This window comes from Macaca thibetana, chromosome 8 (genome assembly GCF_024542745.1).
Source record: "Macaca thibetana thibetana isolate TM-01 chromosome 8, ASM2454274v1, whole genome shotgun sequence".
NCBI lineage: Eukaryota > Metazoa > Chordata > Mammalia > Primates > Cercopithecidae > Macaca > Macaca thibetana.
In genome coordinates, this window is record NC_065585.1 from 29,476,405 (window position 1) to 29,497,113 (window position 20,709).

General features: G+C 36.4%; 1 protein-coding gene across 6 annotated transcripts in view; it reads left to right on the forward strand.

Moving 5' to 3' along the window:
- The first annotated feature begins 215 nt into the window (after nt 1–215).
- The window catches only part of TRPS1 (transcriptional repressor GATA binding 1), a 263,713-nt gene continuing 243,219 nt past the window's right edge, over nt 216–20,709 (forward strand). For 4 of the 6 annotated variants that reach the window (XM_050801958.1, XM_050801957.1, XM_050801961.1 and 1 more), the window contains exon 1: nt 216–742. Coding sequence is in view for 1 of the 6 variants with exons in the window: in XM_050801962.1 (XP_050657919.1) it covers nt 1,424–1,433 (10 nt within the window). In the remaining 5 variants the exon portion in view is untranslated. Of the gene's footprint in view, nt 1,434–9,783; nt 19,845–20,709 lie in introns of those variants that run through there. The other 2 variants (XM_050801962.1, XM_050801966.1) reach the window with 2 other exon arrangements.

Genomic DNA, 20,709 nt, shown 5'->3' on the forward strand with positions numbered 1-20,709 from the left:
GAGGAGGGGGGAGAGGCGGGGCGGGAAGGTAGCCGGGTCCCTGCACCGCGCCGCTCTCATTTGCGGCGCTCCGACTCGGGCGAAGTTCTCGCGCAGCCGGCTCGCCGCGGCCGGGGCCGGTCCCGGCGGGCGGCGGCGGCGGGTGCTCGGAGCCGGGCGGGGCGGCGGCGGCGGCGCGGGGACGCGCGCTGTCTCTTTAAGGGAGCTCGGTCTGGGGTGGCGCTTTCCTCCGCGAAGGCTCCTTTGATATTAATAGTGTTGGTGTCTTGAAACTGACGTAATGCGCGGAGACTGAGGTCCTGACAAGCGATAACATTTCTGATAAAGACCCGATCTCACTGCAATCTCTAGCGTCCTCTTTTTTGGTGCTGCTGGTTTCTTCAGACCTCGCGTCCTCTCGATTGCTCTCTCGCCTTCCTATTTCTTTCTTTCTTTTTTTTTTTTTTAAACAAAAAACAACACCCCCTCCCCTCTCCCACCCGGCACCGGGCACATCCTTGCTCTATTTCCTTTCTCTTTCTCTCTCTCTTTCTCTCTCTCTCTCTCTCCCTCTCTCTCTCTCTCTCTTTTTTTTAAATAAGGGTGGGGGGGTGAAAGGGGGGGAGGCAGGAAAGACCTTTTTCTCTCCCCCCCGCAATAATCCAAGATCAACTCTGCAAACAACAGAAGACGGTTCATGGCTTTGGCCGCCGCGCCACCATCTTTCGGGCTGCCGAGGGTGTTCTTGACGATTAATCAACAGGTAAGGAGGGGAGGCCCGGGCGGGCCGCGGGGCCGGGGGCCGCGGGGGGCGCGGGGGGCGCGGGCTCCCCTCGACCGGGCCCGGGGCGCCGCGACGCGAGTGCAGCGCCCGCTCGTGTGTGCGCAAAATGTGGGCGATCGCGAGCGGGGAGCCCTGGGAATTAAAAGTGACTTTCTTTGAAAAAAAAAAAAAAAAAAAAAAAAAAAAAAAAAAAAAAAAAAAGGCAGAGGGAGAGTGTGCAGAAAGCCAAGCGCAGGCTTCTCGGGTTTCACATGCATTTTCTTTCTTCCTTTTTGAGCGTGTGATTTCTTTCTTTCTTTCTTCTCTTCTGCTCCCTTTTCACCCCTTCCTCTCCTCCTTTTGGTGGGTCTAAGGCATCTGAGCCTTGGAAACCAGCGACTTCAAACTGCAGTAGCCCCTGGAGTCAGCAGGGTCAAGTTCAGCCGCCGGGGAGGAGGAAAAACAAATCCCCATTTGCCAAAAAAAGAAGTTTCAGGCCGGTGCCCCCTCCCCCTCGCAGCCCCACTCCCCCTCGCTGTCTCTTTCTGGCTGATTTTAATTCTCTCCTACCGGGCGCAGCGGAGGAGCTGGAGGTGGTTGGACCCGAGGGGCCGCCGCCGCCGCCGCCACTGCAAGTTTTCTGGGGGCTCGTGACAAGCGGGGCGCAGACTAGGCACCAGCATGCAGAGTAGTAAGTTGGGCGAACTAGGGAGGGTCGGGAGGGTCTCAGAGAGGGACCTCCGTGTGGTCCCCGAAGTGGGAAAACAGCACAGGACTGCCTTTGGCTTTGAAGAGTTTGCAAATGCAGGCTTCAAACTTTTTTCCCTTAAAGGCCCAGCTGGGCTCTGGAGAAGGCGGGTGTCGCATCCCTTGGTGCACCCGCCTCAGAGCGGCTCAGGACAGCTTGGCCGAGGGGTCTGTGCCCTGTCCGTACCATGTGGCAGGGCCTTGCAGCCCGGGCGCTTCCTTAGGGACTGAGGAAGGGGCAGACTTCCTCTGCGATGCGGTTGATGCGCCATGTGTCGCGCGGGTCAGGGGACACTGGCCGGTGATTAAATGCCTGACAGCGGTGGGACGTCCAGGCGGACAGACGCTTTGCTTTCTGTCTAGTTCCTGTTTGGGATCTAGAGAAACGCATCTTTGAAAGGCCAAGGCAAACATCGCTGTCCCTCCAAATAACTCCAGGATTATAGGACCCCATGAATAATTTGAGGGTGAGGCGGCGGTGGGAGCTGTTTGAAGTGCAAAGCTGTTTTTGTGGCTGGGAAAGCTTTTTTGTTAGTACCTGTCTGAGATGGTGGTGTTTCCCCCTTCCCCAGGGAAGTCAGTAACTGTTTTATGGCCCCAGGAGTCTAAAGCAATTTAAGTTAGAGGGTGAGAAGGACTGGTGGGTTTCAGAGGGAATCTTGGACTTATTAAATTTTAGGACGGGCTTTACTTCCCTCTATCTTTTTAGGCCTCATATTTGATGCTTTGAAAGTTTTTTGAGTAAGCCATGGATCTTAATGGTGAATCTAAATTATGATAGAATATTCATTCTTATCCCATTTTGGAAAATCACGGCTAGAGTTTAAGCGAGGTAAGTGAGAAGCTCAGCGGAGAAGTTAAATCTGAGACAAGTTAGGCCTATTCATTGAACTTTTGTAGATTCACTGAACTTTTGTAAACACACCAGGTGAACAGGAAAGGGTCTGGGAGAGATAATAAGTACAAAAGAAAAATAGAGATAGGGCCTGAGACAAAATTACAAAGAAATGATAACTCCGGGCCTGGTTGTTGGCTAAAACTTGATTGTTCAAAGCAAAAATAAAATAGGAACCTTCCAACAATTCTTCAAAGTCCTCCAGCTCTGAAGCTAAAACCTATGGATCTTGCTGGCATCATGTTACTTTCCTGCTGGTTTTAGAAAAAGTTGATCATTTAGGAAAGGCTGCCAGAGTTAAAAATGCAAGGGACAGCAAAGGAAAGTCATGCGGGCAGCCAGTTCTTGACGTGGACAAAATGAGAATGAAAGTTTCTGAAGTCACTGTTGTGAAGTTTTACATGCCGCTCATTTGCTTAGAAGGCTCTCTCAGATATTCCACCAGTTAACGTATAAAAGCAAACAGAATCTAAAATCGTGTGGGCTTTTTTTTTCTCTTTCCCCAAGTATGCCAGGGTTGTGAATAAATACAGGGTTTGTATGGGAAGATGAAGCGTTTCCTGTAAGTTATGATGCTGACAGGACAGTCTGGAAATGATACCAACATTTTGAGGATTTTTTTTTTTTTTTTTACCTTTAAGTGAAAGTTTATTAATGATGTGCTTAATCTTAACAAGTCAAACATATTCTTAGAGTTTCTCTCTCCTTGGATTTCATAACTTCCTTTTAAAGCTATACCTTTGGATAAAAACATCTCTAGATTCAATTTAATATACAGGGCTAGCTAGTAACATCCTAAAGTTTGACGATTATTTCTGGATGTTAATAATGTGAAAATAAAACTCCTGAGGGGGAAATAGAGTCTTAATGCCAACATTGTAACTTGATTTCTCTAAATGTGAGGCCTTCTGAAGCTTCATCAGTGCTCTGTTGGCAAAGTGTTATTTACCACCGGTGAGCTGATGTTTATGGCTTCCTGCTATGTATGTTATATGTTAGGATATATATGTGTATACTGCTTTTACATACATAATAGCTAGTCTAACACTTTTCAAATAAGTGGTGGAAAGTAGCAAGTTATTAACACAATGCTTGTCACTCCTTTGAATTCTAGATGCTGTGAGGGTCTGTGCTACTATTTAGGTTTTGTCCTTTGTCTATTAAAGATAACGTTGAAGGTAAGGAGAAAAGTGTCATAATAGCTGTGAAGTCTCAACTGAATTTAGAACTTAGCATTTCAATGACTAATATTTTAAATGATTTTATAACATTTTCTGCATACGTGTTTGAAAACCAGTTTAGGATCCGAATCAGTGTGCTAATCCTAAATGAGTTACACATACTACTACCGTATTTTCAGTATTGTTTAAGTCACCTACCACTCCTGAGTTTATTCTGATTTACTTCATATAGGTCTCTTCCTATACGGAAATCTTTATTCATAAGGAAAACCTTTAAAACAGGGAAATGGATGCATCTGTAGAAAAGCAGCTTTTACGGTTAAGTATTTCAGTGACGGTACTATTATCACTACTATTATTAGATGTATATGTGTATGTGTGTACAGATATACAACCTACAATATGTGATTAATGATCTGTACATTTTTATGAAGAAAGCAACCAAAGAGTGTATGTTTTTTATAAACTCTTACCTTCTTTGTTGTAAATAAACATTACTGAAAGTTTTCAGAGGACTTGCAGCAAATTGTTTTTGAACTGGAACTTTATTTCAAATTTGAAATTGGAATAAATACTGATAACTGACCTTTAAATGTTTTTCATAACACAAATATTTTAAAATAATTATATTTTAACTTCAGTTCTTCTTTTGATAGCAACGATAATGTAACAACACTGTGCTATTGTGTGTAAAACAAAATAGACTTTAAGAAAGTTAGGGGCAGGTGTCTATAATTGATTTAAAGGAATGATTATTTTTGTAATAAGTGATGAACTTAAAATAAAATGACTGGCTTACATTAAAACATATTCTTATTAAGATTTCTCTAGTGTGTAAAATGAAGCCATTCATTCAACAGGCTGACAACTTTCCACTTGGTATTTGCCTTTCCTTAATTTAGTTTCCGCAGGACAGCTAGTGTGGTAGTCTGCATCTGTTTTTAGCAGGCAGAGAAAACTATAAACTCAGACAGTTCTGTCCCAAATATTGCAGCTCACAAGTTACAATCAATTTGATAAAAACAGGCAAGTTTTATGGGCTCGTATTTTGTTGTTCATCCTTGCTAGGTCAAGCTTTCAGGTAATAGGTTTCTTTTTCTCCCTCTTTTGCTGATGATAACTGCTAATACCATTGATAACTAATTCTGAGTCTTGTGTACTCATTTATCATCCTTATTTACCATTTGTTGAAGTTTTGGGAAATTAATGACAGCATACGTAGACTTGGTTTTACTGTGATGGCTTCTCTGTGAAAGTGACATTTATCTTTTGTTATTATACAGAAATAAGTAAATTCTTTGTTACTATCATAGTTATGATTTATGGAATTTTTGAGTCCCCCTTAGATATACTATAAAGATGCTCTTCTAGCCTTTGCCAAGTAGACATTTAATCTAATTGTTTAAGAGTACTTGTCGTGTGTGGAAAAGACTAACATACTTTGCAATTATTTACATTAAAAAATTACGTAGAGGTTTGTTTTAGTGTAATTTTGAAAATAATTTGTCTCCGGAAAGCTGTAACCAGTGGATTAAAGTAAATATGGTAAAATACCAAATCTTGTTTTATACCATTGTTCAATAGTAAACAGTGCTGCAGAGGATATAACCACTTTTCAAAATTTATCCTCCAATGTAAGTAGGGCCAAAGTCATTTGTTTGTATAAAATATTCTATTAATTATATATGACATTTATAAATAATATCTTCAATTTTATTATTATGATCACTTTTTGAGCTGTCACAGCGCTCAGTGTTTCTCCTGTTCCTGAGAACTGAATTTGGCCTTTAGTTTGGTTTTCTGATGGACATAATAATGTAGAAGTTGACTTTGGTTAGAAAGAGATCTTTGAGCTTCAGGAATCTCTGAAGTTGCAGTAGGATCTACAGGTGAAAACCATTTTATTGTTAAGCATTAGTTAGGTGAGGAAACTCGACTGGTCCCTGCAGCATATAGCAGCTATTATTGTAGCGGTTTACTTTTTGCTATCCCACTTTTTTTTTTTTTCCTTTTCCAAGAGCACAAATCCAAAAAATAGCAAAAATAAAGGTGAAATTATCTATGTACTTCAAATTTGGAGCATCATTTGAAATCATTTTCTGATTCCAAGTTATAACTGAAATACAAACATAACATTAAGACACCCCGAAGAAGACATTAAGGATACACTTGTCGTTCTTAAGTGTGTTTCACTAAAAATAATAACAGAAAACTTTTAATTTTTAAAATGTTGCTAGCTTTTAAAAACCTGCAGTAAATACTTTACAAGTGGCTAGACACCTTCCCTGGTGGTTTAGTTTATACAAGCAGGAAACTTTCTCTCATACTCTTTCTCTCTCTCTTTCTTGTTTTCTTTAAACCAACTGACGTAATGCCAAACTTTGCTTTAAAAGAACAGACAGAAGTAATTGGTAGCTTTTAACTTTTAATAATGTTCTGGATTGGTTTTAGTGGCCAAAATGCCATTTAAAAAAAAAAAAAAGTTCAAGTAAGAACGGGCTTGTGGCCTGAGGAAGAAAGGCTCTGTTGATGCAGTTATTTTTATTCTTGTTTTTCAATCTGTTATTAAAAATCTTTCCTGCTGAGCACTGCTGGATTTCTCCAATTGCTCTTTGTGATGGCTGGTGCATTTCAGGTTACCGTAACTTAAACAGTTTTTGGGTTTTGGGGAGAGTGGGTATTTGCGTTGCATTATTTCTTTCTTATTTGGAAAAAAAAAAAAAACCATTTGTTTTTGTTTCAATGGAGATTAATTAATTAAGGTTATCAATGGCCACAGGTCAAAGAATATGTTTATATAAAGAATGTGACACCTGTTAGCAAGAGCCTAAAATGTGGAAGTTTAGATGTGACATTAATCATTTTTATGTGCGGAGGAAGGAAAATAGATGAAACTTTACAAAAATGCATTTTTAGATTGAAAACATTAATTTTAAGGGTCAGTGTGTTTCTACAGGCCGCTCTTTTTTTTCTTACAATTTTAGATGATTTTTTAACCCTATTTATCAAACAGTATTTATAGTTTCCTTTTTTTAAAAAAATATAAATAGTCATGTCTTTCTTTCTGACTTTGCACAGGCAAACAACTTTCACCAGTTAAGAGACATCTAGGTGATGTTGATTGACATCAGGGCAACTTCAGAAGCTGGCGAGTAGGAAAATATTTTTAGGGGGCAAAAAGATTTGTGCTAGTGTTCCCTTCCTTGGAGAAAGACACGCCACCCAGAAATGGGGCCCTCTGCCCCATTCGGTGGGTCACAACTAAGTACTGTCTCAACTTTTCTTTGGTGAATTGTTCCTGAGGTTTAAATCTTATGGTTACTTGTCGTGGACTTTGCTTTTAACCCAAATTGTTCCTGATTTTTTTTTTCCTTCCTTACCTAGAGCACATTTAAGGAATTATATATATAGTGAAAATTGTCACACAAGGAAGAATTTAGTCCTTAAGGCATTTATGACTATAAAAAGCATTCCGCATATTTGGGATATTGAAGTGTTCTCTGCTTAGAAATTTGACAGTTTTGATTTACTTGATAGGCTTCTCGGTTTTTCTTGCGAGAGTTACAGACTCTAGTTCAAATCATAGGCATTCCTCTTTTGCTCATGGCTCCTTTAAAGATTTGTTTGGAAAAACTTAAGGAACTTAATGTATATGTTGTTCACATCAGCATAGTGAAAGTTTCTTGGAGTAAATCTAGGTTCATTTTATTACAAAGTTTTCAAATATGTATTTCATGTTATGGCTGCATCTGTTAATAAATTTTTATTTAATGAATATTGTTTGTTACTACAAAACTGAGGGAAAAGCAATCAAGTTTAACAAGAAGGAAAGAAGGCAAAGGGAGGTGTTTAGAGTCGTAGTCCCTTAATATCAGCAGATTGTTTACTGGTAAGTGGTGGGGAGGGGTTGGTGGGAGGCTTTGTGGAAGATGATACCAAAAAAAAAAAAAAATCCATCAATTGCGCATATGCTCCCCTCCCCTTAAGGTTTACTTAAACAATATGTTTCGGTTTTGCCTCAAACCATTCTGCACTACTTCTGCTCCAAGAATCCACCACTATCTTGGTTCCCGAGAGATTAAGGATGACATTTTCTGTTGTATAATGAACAGCAGTATTATTTGAACAAAGGTAACACATTTTGATTTGTGTAACTTTTTAGTAGCTAGTCATAGAATACCTATAATATGAGAGGAGTTCTAGCAGTGTAATTGCCTGCAAATGTTTGAAGTACTCACGATAGCTTTGCTGTGTTTGAATTATTGCCATTATATGTGCATGCTATTATAGGTGTGTTTTATATATGGAATGTATGTAGACAGATAATACTCAGACACAGTTTGATGGTGGAATTTAGAATGCTAACTATTAACTCTGTACTTGAAACGTGAATCTTTTAAGGAGTTAACATGACCTACATTGTGAAGTCTAAAAGTTTGAAATGAGTATGGAGTTTAAACATAATGAATCAATTGTTATCATAATACTTATATCTGCTCTGAATTTACTAAGGAATTTTTTTTAATGAAAAAAATTATAAATGAAAATGCCACCTTTCAGCGCATTTTAAGAAATGCTTCTGAGATCATTTTTTAAGTCTCATTTCTGTTGAGAGGAGCAGTTAAGGGACCGGACTGTTTGTGAGTATATCATTTTATGGGCTACCACTTTATAGTTTACAATTCTATCATCTCAAAACGTTATGTGGAAATAATATGGAACATGTAAAGACTCTGTACTATGACCCAATGCGTTTTTCCCTAGGGTGATGGATTCTGTGCGTCACCCAAATGTGATGCTATTTGCCAGGCTTGTAATACTGGTTTTGAGGGTTGCTCTATGTCCTATTTCATCAAGCAACACAATACAACAACTTTGGTATCTAGGGTAATTGACACAGTCAAAATAGGCTCTGGAAAATATTCCATATACTTTTAAATAAGTCAGAAGTTAATGTACATATTAAATTTATTTAACATGAATAAACAGATAATTTATTGTTAGCTATTTGTCTTCTATACTAGATAGTGTTAGAAGGAAATATATGAGTATTTATAGTTTATGTTCCATTTCTTTTTTTTCTTTTTGAGGGAAGCATGGTTCTCTTGTTTGCATTAATAATAGCCTTATCTGTTAATTACTTTGTATTCATGATAGTGAGTAGTATAGTATCATAAAAAATAGTAAACATATTTATATTATCTGCTGTATATGTCCCAAGCCTGAAAAAAAGCATTAATATTATTAGTTATTAAATTGAGTATTATAGTAACCAGGAATGAATCCAGTACTGTATAAGACAATAGATACGACATCAACTGCTATTTAAACACTAAAAATACCTTAGCTGTAGAAAAAGAAAGATCAAAAGGATTTCAGAGCTGTTTTTACTTGTAGAATTTGGACAGAATGTATAAAGCTTACAAATCAATAAACATTAATAATATAACATGTGCTTCCTGATTAGATTCTACAATACAATGTGGATTGCTATTTCAGTTTCTCTATGTATCATATGGAAGATCAGATACGTTTATAAATAGTGTAAAAATATATGGCAGAAGTTAGTTTGTGGAATCTAATTTCTCTATTACATGATACACTTCATGTACAAAGGGATCAAGCGTTACTAATCTAGTTTTAGCTTTTTCTCTCTGAGCTATGCACAAGTGCAACATATGAATTTGTGGCTTCATATTAACTAAGTGTGTACATGTACGTGCAGGATAGCTATAATCTCACTTGCATAGAATGTTTTTACGTTACAGGCACTACATGGAATTTTAACATATTACATATTTTTTGAAATGACTTTAGTCTTTGTAATGCCCATTTTAATTACTTAATGCATCCCAACACCTATTTGAGGGTTAATTTAATTGTAATTTTGGTTCTGAAATGAGACCATGATAGACAAAACAAATTAAAAACCAAATTCTGCTTGTGCCTACTTTGTGATGTCATTATCTGCATATCATCTTTAGCTTTGCAAGATGTGGAAATAAATACATCAGCCCATTTTCTCTCAATCCTATTAAGTAGCTTCTGAACATATAAAAGTTCCTAAAAGAAAGTTTTGCATTTGTTTTTGCTTTGCTTTTTGATGCCAAGTTAAGACAGGTCATATATATATTAATTTTAATCAAGGCCCATATTACTAAATTTTTCAATATGTATTCATCTCTTTGTTGTATGATTAATAATTTTTTCTCAATTATTTTTTGATATACCTTTGAGAGCTTTTAAAATGATACGTTTTGCCTGTATTCGGCTGCTGAATTTTTGTATGAGTAATTGTATTTAAATTATAAATTAAAAAATACGATTGATGTTAAGCTGTCTTTAAATTAATATTGGAAGTATACCTTTTTAGAAGATTATTGCAAAATTTCCTCCTCAGTTCTGCAAACTTAGGGAAGTTTTAGAAAATAATTTATCTTCAAGTAGTTAGTGTAAGCAGTTACACATTCAAGGATTGAAAAATTTGAAATACTATTTTCTGTAACTTATAAACAAACACTAAGAGATGTTTCTCCTTTGTATTTATAATGCATTTGAATTACATTCTTTGGATGTATGATGTGGTAAATTACTGTAAGAAACCCACTGTCATCTAAACCTCAATTATAATAAACTATTTTACTCTATCCCATCACTGCTTAGTCTGTTTTTAAAGTCCCGTGTTTAAGAAAACTTGTGCTTTTGAAGGAATGCCCTAATTATTTATAACACATTTTACTTTTTCTTTTTACTTTAATAAGCTTTAAGAAAGCTGTCAGTAAGACGATTTTAGGTCATTGGTAAAAGTAATAATGTACACATATTATGTGTAAATATGTGTACACGATCTTGCATCTTCACTGTGTCTAACATTCAGCTTTTTAGTGTTATGCATATTTGTATTCAGTGTTACACATATTTGTGTACATTTAATGTTACGCATATTTGTATTTAGTGTTACATGTATTTGTGTACATTTATGTACATCACATACTTTTTACTCCCAGAATAATTCAGTATATCACTGTTAGCACGTAATTATGCACATACATGTTCTTCTCACTCTCTGAACAATTCAGTGTGTCCTTGGCAATACTAACATTTTAAAAATGGAGCAATAATGATTAGAGCTGGAGAACTGGGGGTAGATATTAGTGTTAGCAGGTTTCCCTCCTTTTAATTTTTCCCATTTTCAGTTCCTTCTTTAAAAGAGAGATGTATATATATCTGAACAGAAGGGGGACTAGGATACTGTATAATCCGTGATAACATAAGGAATGGTTGCTGCATATGGCTTTATTTATATATCTCTGACATAGAAAACTTTGACCCCTTCGCCTGTTGTACTTGGGAATTTTAGATAAACCCCATTGGGGTCACACTCATCAGTTCCGGCTTTGCGTGACAAAAAGCCTTCTCTAGCTTCTGGTGCGCTACTGTGCTGTTTTCCTTCAGGAGTGGAAGGTCCTGTTAGTTCATTTGGCATTTGGAAACACAACTAGATTTCTTCCGTTTTGAAAATCCTCTGAATGGTTTTCAGAAGAGTAAGCAGAGATCATAGGCTGCGTGATGTCGTTGATTTTAGGATGCTAAAGAAAATTATGCTGAGACCAAGCATGCTTCCTCTGGTTTATTCTGCCCTGCTTGATCATCACTTTTTTCTTTTTTTCAACCTCCTACCCCTCTTCCCTCCACACTGTTTGGGGTCTAATATTTTGGTTTCTGGAGTAAGGATTTACCTTCTCAGTGCAAAAATGTGTAAGCTGCAGGATTTTTACTTACTTTCTGTATAACTTTTCCATTTTGGGGGCAGTGTCTAAGAAGAGGAAGAAGCTTACATACTTGATTTTATTTTATTTTATTGTTTGCTATTGAGTAGGAGTTTGCTATTCCATTTCTATGAGGAAATGCATTGCATGGAATTAAATAAAGTTGTATAGTTTTGAAACAATTACAAGCACCAACTATGACATAGTTCTGGCTTAAAAAAAAAGTCAATTTTAGTAATGCAATACTTCCACCAAACTCTCTATTCCAAGTTTATAAATATGAATTTGACCATTTGACCATGGATGATGCTTGAAAGTCATGTTTTCTGGATTTAGGGCAGAAGAATACTTAAAAGATTCTCAATATCATTATGTTTTAGATTCCCAAGAAGTAGAATGCCAAGTATCATGTTATCAACTCTTTGAGGTCTACAGTAAGGAGTTTACTTGTTTCTGGTAGCTTATAAATTCAATAACATCAGTCACAGGCTGCTTAACATATTTATGCGTTGAGCTAGTGTAGTTCAATAAATGATTGTATTTCCATCAAGTTTAGGGAGTAACGCAAACTGGAATAGTAGCCATCTATTAAGGATAGTTCTGAGGTTTGGAATTTGTAACTGATTTTTAGGAGCTACGACATGAATCTCATATCAGGTAGAAATACTCAGAGTGATCACCTTTTATGAAAGTTAGTTCTATCTTTCATGTCTAGGAAAATATAACTGTGAATGTTTGCTTTTTGTATGTTTTGTCTCCAAGCAGAGGAAACTGACAGTTTTATGTTTTAAGTGCCGAAAGTTGTTTTTGGCTAAGCAGTTCCAGAGTTAATCACTGGGATGTTAACTTGAATTTTTGTCTTTAAAAAGTTTCAGATTTTTAAAATGAAATATGCTTCCATTATTTCCAAACTGACACCTTGTGTTCTGGATTAGTTTTTAGAGAAATGTTTCCCAAATTCTCTTGGATTACTTGAAGTCCATTGATTGTGAAATGCTTGGTTTAGTTTTTTTCTTTTAAAGCTTATCAGAAAGTAGAGGAAGTACTTTATCTTTTTGGGGTTTTCTTATTCTAGAAACTTTGTTATTGCCTATAAAACGCAAATGAATTTTGCACTTATTTTGTATTATTTTCTCTTGTGTTGTTTTTTCAGAAATGTTTTGATGCATCAGAAATTGAGACATCAGTGATTTCAGTTCTCCTGTCACACCTTTTCATGATAAGATATTTTGGTCATTTCTAAAGAGTAGTTAGAGCGAAATCCTTTCATAAGTCATTTTCACTTCAAAAAAACAGTGATGTTGGAAAATTATCATATAGTATTTTTGTGGTTAGTTGAAAACTATGAATGATGTAAAATACTATAACATTTGATTGTTTCTCATTTAGACATGATGCATTTTATATCTCAAAATTTGATGGGAGGAAAAAGAAAAAAAAGAACTCACAACTTTTACCAGGTTTGAAACTAGCTTAAGATAGTTCTGTGGAATTCTCCGAAAGTGATAAAAATATTTAAAATACTACCCAGACACAGGGTTAAAATTAAATCTGTATGTAGAGTGGAGACTTTAATCTGACATATTTTAATATAAAGACATTTTAGAATAAAGAAAGCTTTCTCTGGTTTTGTCGGCTGTTTTTGTTTTTCGACCGCTTTGCCTGAGATGATCGGCATTCTTAAATTATAATTATGTATAAAGACAAATAAGCTGCTACTGTAAACAAGTAACAGCTCTGCACATACATCTTGAATACTATTAGAAAACATTTTCATTAGAGGAATAAATGCATTAGGCCCTAAGTAAATTTCAGATACCAAACTGCAAACTTAGTATCTCTAATACATTACCCATACTAGGCCCTGGAAAGTGGAATTGGTTCTGAGAGAGCTCATTATTTCTATTGCTAGTAGAGTGTATTTAACAATATTTTGGTGTCTCCACTGGTAGAAATGTGGACATTTCAACTAGCCACCCCCTTGTTTGGTTCCTGTGATGTCAGGCAAACGTTTTGCCAAAATGTTTGGTCCGATGTAATCACATCGGTGTTGTGTAATTAAGATAATGTGCTGATTTTGAATCTTGTTAACGTGTTATTTTGAAAGTGTAATTTAAAAAATTTGCCCATTTGGAATACAATAGAAGAGGCAGGATGATGTTTTTAGATTTAATTCAAAGCCTCTATGTACAGATAAATTATGAAAAGTTCAATAGCTCTTTTCATCTTTTCCTAATGTGGGAGAATGTAGGGTTTTTTTTTCATAAACACCATTGTAAAAATAATTGATGAACTCTTTTTTTTGGCAAAAGATCATGTACATATATATTAAGTGACTTTCTGAGCTAACAGAATGTACATTTTATTTCATTAGGTTACATTAATAAAACCATGCGCAAAAACATATAAACAGAAGAATAAATGAAATCGCCTCTCTGAAGTCAGATGTAGGGTAGATGGTGTAGTCTCTGAGGTGACTCGCTTAGTTCTGTGATTTCACTATAAGAGCTGGCCCCCATCTATTCTGCTTTGGACACATTGTGCCAAAGTGTACAATGTTCAGCTTCCCATAAAAGGAAAAAATAAGGGTTTAGGCTTAAGAGTCTTCTAACATTCTGTTATGGAGAAATAGACCCTGGCCAAGGAAACACTTCTTATCTCAATGGTGGAACTTTCTTCAGCTGGTCAGTCTAAAATCTGCCGTTCAAGTTTGGTTTTACTTCTTTGTTTCTCTTGACTTCAGGTATATCAGAGTGACCACTGGGTCATGTTTTATTCTGAGTGACAGAAAGGACTTGAACTACTATCCATTCTAGCATGATCTTATTTTATAAACAAAAAAACTGAACATAAAGGTGACTTCCCCCTACTTGGTTAAAGGACTGAACTAGAACTTGGGTGTGTTCACCATCCTCATTCATATGTCAAACACTAGATGATTTTGATGTTTGCTGAGGAAATCTGCTCACTAGTTAAGATTCATTAATCTTTATTTTTCTTTTTGCACATGGATATGAGAATAGAATTAAAATGTCATTTATTAGGATGCAGTGAGAAATTGATGATCATAATGAATCAGTTGATCTATTCACATGATTTCTTTATCAGTAATTTAGATTGATGGGTATCAAATGTTTAGAAGCTGTCACAGAAAGTTAAAGAATTACTGCGAAAAATCTAGGCTTAATGCTTTTTTCAAACACCTTAGCAATAGAAATGTTGGATTCATTTAGATAAAATCTAATTGGTACTGAAAAACTGGTTATGAAAATGGTCATTAATAAGAAGCTAAGTTTGTATTACTCTTTTCCTTTAGCTTAAAGCAGCTTTAACATTTATCTATATAGAGAGTAATATTTTTAAAAATAGTCCATTTGAATTAAGGATATTTTTATCTTCCATGAAATGGATGTTTCTTTATTCATAACGCCATAGTTCCCTTGGCAGGTTGAAAAACTGTAGACAGCATCTGTGAGATTAGGCTTGAAATGTGCAATTAGTTATTAAAATCTGGCTGGAAAAACCATAAGTGGTGTTTTACATAAACTCCTCAGCATTTATAAAAAACTAATGAAAGAAAAATAAAAGAACCTCATTTATTTTAAATACTTTCCTTGTGAATCCTGTCTTTTGAATGATCAATTTCAACTTCAAATGTAGTGAAAATAATTTAAATGTACATTTAATGCCTCTATTTTTCTTTTAGAATTTCTCAACTTTCCATTTTTAGCCATGCCTCTACCATACAACATGGATGCAATTTATGTTTATTGATTACAGTTAAGCTAATTTTAATCATTTACTTTGTTGGAGTGGAAATACAGGAATAATTCTCTGTCTTCTTAGACTTCTGAGGTATTTTACTTAAATCCCTTGTTTCTTGTCTTCCAGACCTAATAGTTATATTGTATAGTCCAAAGGGTGAATGCCTGCATAAGTGAAATTCACACATTACAACCCCAATGCTGTTGTCATTTTCACCTCTGGATTTTAAAGAATTGTGGTAAATATTTCTTTAAAATCATGCAGAAAGATGTTGAACCTAAGACAGCCCCAAGCTCTTTCAGAGCATAGCTCCAGAAATGTCTTTGAAATGCTGGAAGAGGTGGAGGAGGAGGAGGTGTGTCAGGCCCTGGAAACACCTGGGCTGGTCCAGGGTCTGTATTTGAACCCCGTTCAGTTCATCCTGAGTCGCAGGGTGAAGAAGACATTGTACTTTCATTTGCATGGGTTTTCCTCTCTGTCTCTTAGCCAGAAGGCAGCCTTGTCTTTTTTGTTTTTGTTTTTGTTTCTTTAATGTTTCTTTCAAGTGAAAAGCCTTTTTTATAAATAGCTTGTAAATAGTTATTCCTTTAAATGAAACAGTTTGCTGGTGGAAAATAATCTTACTCATTCCATCAGATATAATCAATTAAATCAGAAAATTATAGAATGATGTTTAACATTAAAAAGCAATTTTAAAATGGGTTAAGGAACTATTTTGACTATTATGCTGATCATCCCACGTAAAATTTCTTTCTTGGTGTGGTGAGCGTACTATATGAAGAAAGGCTGAAGACTTCCATTATTATTACATAATCATCTAGTTTTTTTCCTTCTCGTCCTGTGGCTATTATCTCTATATAGCAAAGTTTATTTTTCACCCAGACTGTGAATTATAATTTGTCATTCATTGTATACCTTATAGAACCAGAGGAAACCCTATCAGTGCTTATGAGCCCTAGTTTTTCTTAATGATTTTGTTAATGTTATTTATTTTTTACATAATTCTCCCCCTGTATGTAAAATATCTCGTTTTCTTCTTTGATTTTGAGAGATTGGAACCTTTTCATGTACTCTTAGCATTGCAGATCAAAATAAGGCAACAGAGTTCTTATTCTGGGCTTTGTTTATCAGAAAGCACTATTTTTTGGTTGGTTTTTATAACAGGTGATATCCAGATAAGGTTTAAATAAGATGAGTTGCTATATTTTAATGTTTATTTCCACCTCTTAAGGGATTTACCTTCCTGATAAATCAGTATACACTTAACTGTATTGAAAATGCCCTGAATCACAACTATGCTAATGCAGTCACCTACTTTGGAAAACTCCTTTTCAGACATTCTTTAAACTATTTTATAATTGTTCTCATGAGGCATATTTGTGAACACAGACTATCGTGGATATTTTATAGAAGCTAGTTAAATAGCATTATCTTCTGGTATTTGGATTATAATCCAGTTGTAGACTGATTATGGACCATTCTTGGAATCTAGGAAGAGTCCAAATGCAATTCTATACCTTATACATGGCTAATGAAGCTGAGAGATAGATTAGGTTTTAAGCAAGGGATGGATTTTAGGTAACAACAAGTATTGAATATGGCTCCTTTGAAAGTTTAGAACAAGACAAGGTAAAACAAAACAAACAGCTACTTTTTATTTATTTCCAGATGGATTTCAACTTGCAAGTGACATGGTAAAGTCAAAACGTTGCTTGTTGAGATTTATTAATTAGAATGCTTTTAAGTTGGATACGGAGTTTGTTCTGTTTCAGATAAAAGAGAAACCTACTCAGACATAAAAATAAAAATAACCTCAGAGTGGAGAAAATATTGAATGCCCGAATCTGGGTTTCATTTCATGTGAATCTCCATTTCTCAACTAAGCGATATCTGCCAAGGCTCCTCTGTTTGTTGACATTGCTGTATTGAAGTCGCCAGTAGCCTCATGGAAGCCAGGCCCCAATGGTCTTTCCATCTGACTGCATCTCTCAGATGAATTGGATGCTGCCAGCCATTCTCTTGAGTATCTCTTCTGGCTTGGCTTCCAGGCACTGCATCTCTGCCACACTTGTTCTAGTCTGTCATTGAATGTTCTCTTAATCTATGCAATTTTCTTGGAGGGTTTTATGCTTTTAGCTTCTTATCCAAATGAAATAACTTCTGAGCCTTCACCTCTAGACCTAACTTGGTTCTGAGTTCCAATATGGAACTCAGCCTCCTTAAGTAGTTGCTTTTAAACTTGTTTATCATCATTAACTTGGCATTCAGGACCCTTCAATTTGCCCCCAATTTACCAGCTCCATCTGTACTACATCATGTGTCTATCCTTACTGTAGTGCTTTCTAGTCCTAGAACATTCTCACACTGACTTTTGTTCATATTCTTCCCTCTTTATGAAATGCCTTCTATGCAGCCGTAACTACAGGGATTCTACCTGTTCCTCGGTATGTTTGCTTCTATATTCTTCTTCCTGAAACTTTCTACTTCTGCTCATTTAGGTTAAAACATCCTCACCTTGTGCTCCCATTTATGTGTGGCTTTAGCATAGCTCATACCAGGAGCTACTGGGCATCACGAACCTGAGGAGAGTGAGAGCATACCTAATTCATTTTTGTTCCCTTTACAAATGACTTGGATGCAGTAGTTCTCAAAAGTGTTGCATTAAATAGGAACATAGGGGAAGAACACTTTGGCCGGCAACATAGACTTTCAGGTACTAAGAAAATTGTGAAATTGGTTTGTGAGGTTTCAGCAGAAAATAAATATTACCTGGTATTGCATAAGTTATATATGTTTCTTGATGTTTGCCCTAATGTATCATTCCTAAGGTAGGATACCACTGGTTGCAACGTAGTATGTTGTATTTTGCAGTGTGCTTTCAAATCCTGCCTTTTATCGATTAATTTCATTTAGCGAAGTGGAACAGTGCCAGTGAAACTAAGGCAAAGGGGAAGCCTGAATTCATTTGAAAAATATAGGAAAAGGAGAACACAAGCAGCCTTGTACTTTACTGATATTATATGTGAGACACCATGAACTCATCAGAGATGCAAGATGATAAATGATGTGTCCTTAACTGAGGATAACAGCGTTAGGCTCTAAGGTCATGAGTCAGAAATGTGCCTTTTTAACGTCCATGTTTTGAATATTCTCAGGCCCAAAGGTTGTGTTGTGATGTTTGAGGACAATGGCTTATGTCTTGGCTTCAGGATGAAAGTTACTTGTAAGTGGGTCCAATGCTTGCATGCTGAGGGAGCAAGGGTGATTTAGACTCAGGAGATGTAACATGAATATTGATGAGTAGGGTTAGGAGCTGAGCACAACCATAGGTAATGTTGCTTTAAGATGCCCAGGTTTATGGCAGCAAGAGGATATTGTATTCCTCTTTGCTCAAATATTTTTAATATTCCTGTTTCCCTGAGTGATAGCCAATCAAGCGATAACTGAATAATAACTGCTGAGACGTTTTTCATGTTGGAACAACAATGCCTCTGAGATTTCTTTGAATGTTTGATTTTTACTAATCACTTTTAATTTTGTCTTAAAAGCCTGGGAACAATTTTGAAGTTTAAGAATTTCTTTTTTTTAACTTAAAAAATTATTTTATCTGAGAATTGGGAAGTCCCTTTGATTTAACATTTAACTCTTTTAAGCACCTAAATATTACTTTAAACAGCTCTGGAAAATTAAGCCCTGCTATTATTGTGCATTCCCAAATCTGTATGGACATGGGACCATGAAGGAGAAATCAAGGAGATCTGTTTAATGAATTTCTTTGCTTCTAGGACAGTTCATTACTTGTAGGACTTGCACTTATCTATCCCTTCTTTAAAAACAAAACATTCCAAAGCTTCCTAGAAACCTTAGCTAACTGTATTATACCAACATGCTTTTCTGATGTCACCTTAAGTCTGTAAGCAACTTTACAAATCCTTTGAAAGGGATAGTTGGATTTTTAAAAGTAGTATCTGCTTTGATTCTGCAAATTAAGCGACAGTAGAAACAGTTTCACTGGATTTTTAAAAGTAATATCTGCTTGGATTTTGCAAATTAAGCGACAGTAGAAACAGTTTCACTGTAGAGTACATGCTAGTTAATAAGTAGGGGTTTTTAAAATCCTCTGTACTTTTCCACAACTGAAAGGGTGCATACTTTTGGTTGAAAGTGAGTAGGCGAAATTTAGACCTGCTGTTCTGGTAGCCTTAGTGGCCATTTCATAATCCCTGATATGATTGTCCAGCTCTCCTGTTTGCTAAATGCAGAAATAGAGGAAGGAAATGGATGTTTTGGCTCCATTAAAATGTTCCTTATCAGACTGTATGTAGGAGTGGATGCTGTTGAAGATGCCTCTATTGCCAGCTGCACAGCATGTGTGCTGGGCTAGTTTCCTGGCTGCTAAAGCTGCATGGTGCCCTTTAATGATGGGAAGGAGGACATTATTAAATGTGTTGGGCTTAGTGTTTTCACTTGTGAACATCAGGGAGCAGAGGGCATGCAAACTTTGCCCAAAGGCTGGACACGGTTTGCATAGAAATGAGTTGCGTGTAGTAATAACTGACTTGGTAGATGTGCAGCTAAGCACTGATTACTAAATAAAAGTGAGCGCAACCACAGGCCATAGGTGAGCTAGGTTGGCCGGGGAAAGGCTGCGTTTCAAGAGGTTCATCTTCCATTGGGGCCGCCTTAAAATGCTGATCCTGGTTCATATTGGTTGAGCAGTCTGCTGTGTATTGTCTTCACTTAAGGTAGAAAGTGCTGTCATGTTCGTTTTATAGAATGGAGAGAACTGGGTCTCAGGAAAGTATAATGAATTGCCTAGGCTACAACAGGTAGCAAGTAGCAGAGTCAGGATTTCGGTCCAGGCACCCTGGCCCTAAGAGCTGAGGCTCCCTCTACTTTGTTTCTTATCTCGTGGGTGAACAAGATTTGAGTTGCTCTATCTTCCAAGGTAGTATTATAATAGTATTTCAAAGACTAGATGACTTTTTAATGTTAACACTGTTCCAATTTGCTTTCTCCTTAGGCCCTAATTCATTGTCAGAGAGATAAGGCCGTCACCTTTATATACGAGACATTTAAACAAATGTTTTTAGTAATAGTTCAGGAAACATCCAACCAGTATTCTTTCTGTAGCGATATGTGCTGTCTCTGGTTAAAAAAAGAACTCTATTAGTTTAAGTAACTCTCTTCTTGGCTCCATTACAGTAAAAAGTCTGTGATCAGCACCCTCTTGTAAGGGGGAGTTGTTGAATGACAGGGATGTGGTACTGTCCTGATAATCCTATGGCTTTGTATTTCTTAGTGTATTTATACTCCTGGGTAACTACCCCTGCTTCACATGGGGTCTTGACAGCTTTGAATCTGAGGTGGCTTATGTGTGTTACAAACACACACACACAAAAGAAAGCGTGGTTTGGGTTAGACTTAAAACAGTACTTGCATCAGTTATTATCCAGTGTGTCGGTTAGATTTTTAAGTAATTTATATTTTATGAAAGAGCTTTAAAGACTCAGTGTGCTTTAATGGATAGTGTAGCCAGAGAAATAAAAATAGTAGTAATAGTAATGATAATAAAGGCCATTTTCTTTAAAAATTTTTTCCTTTTATTTT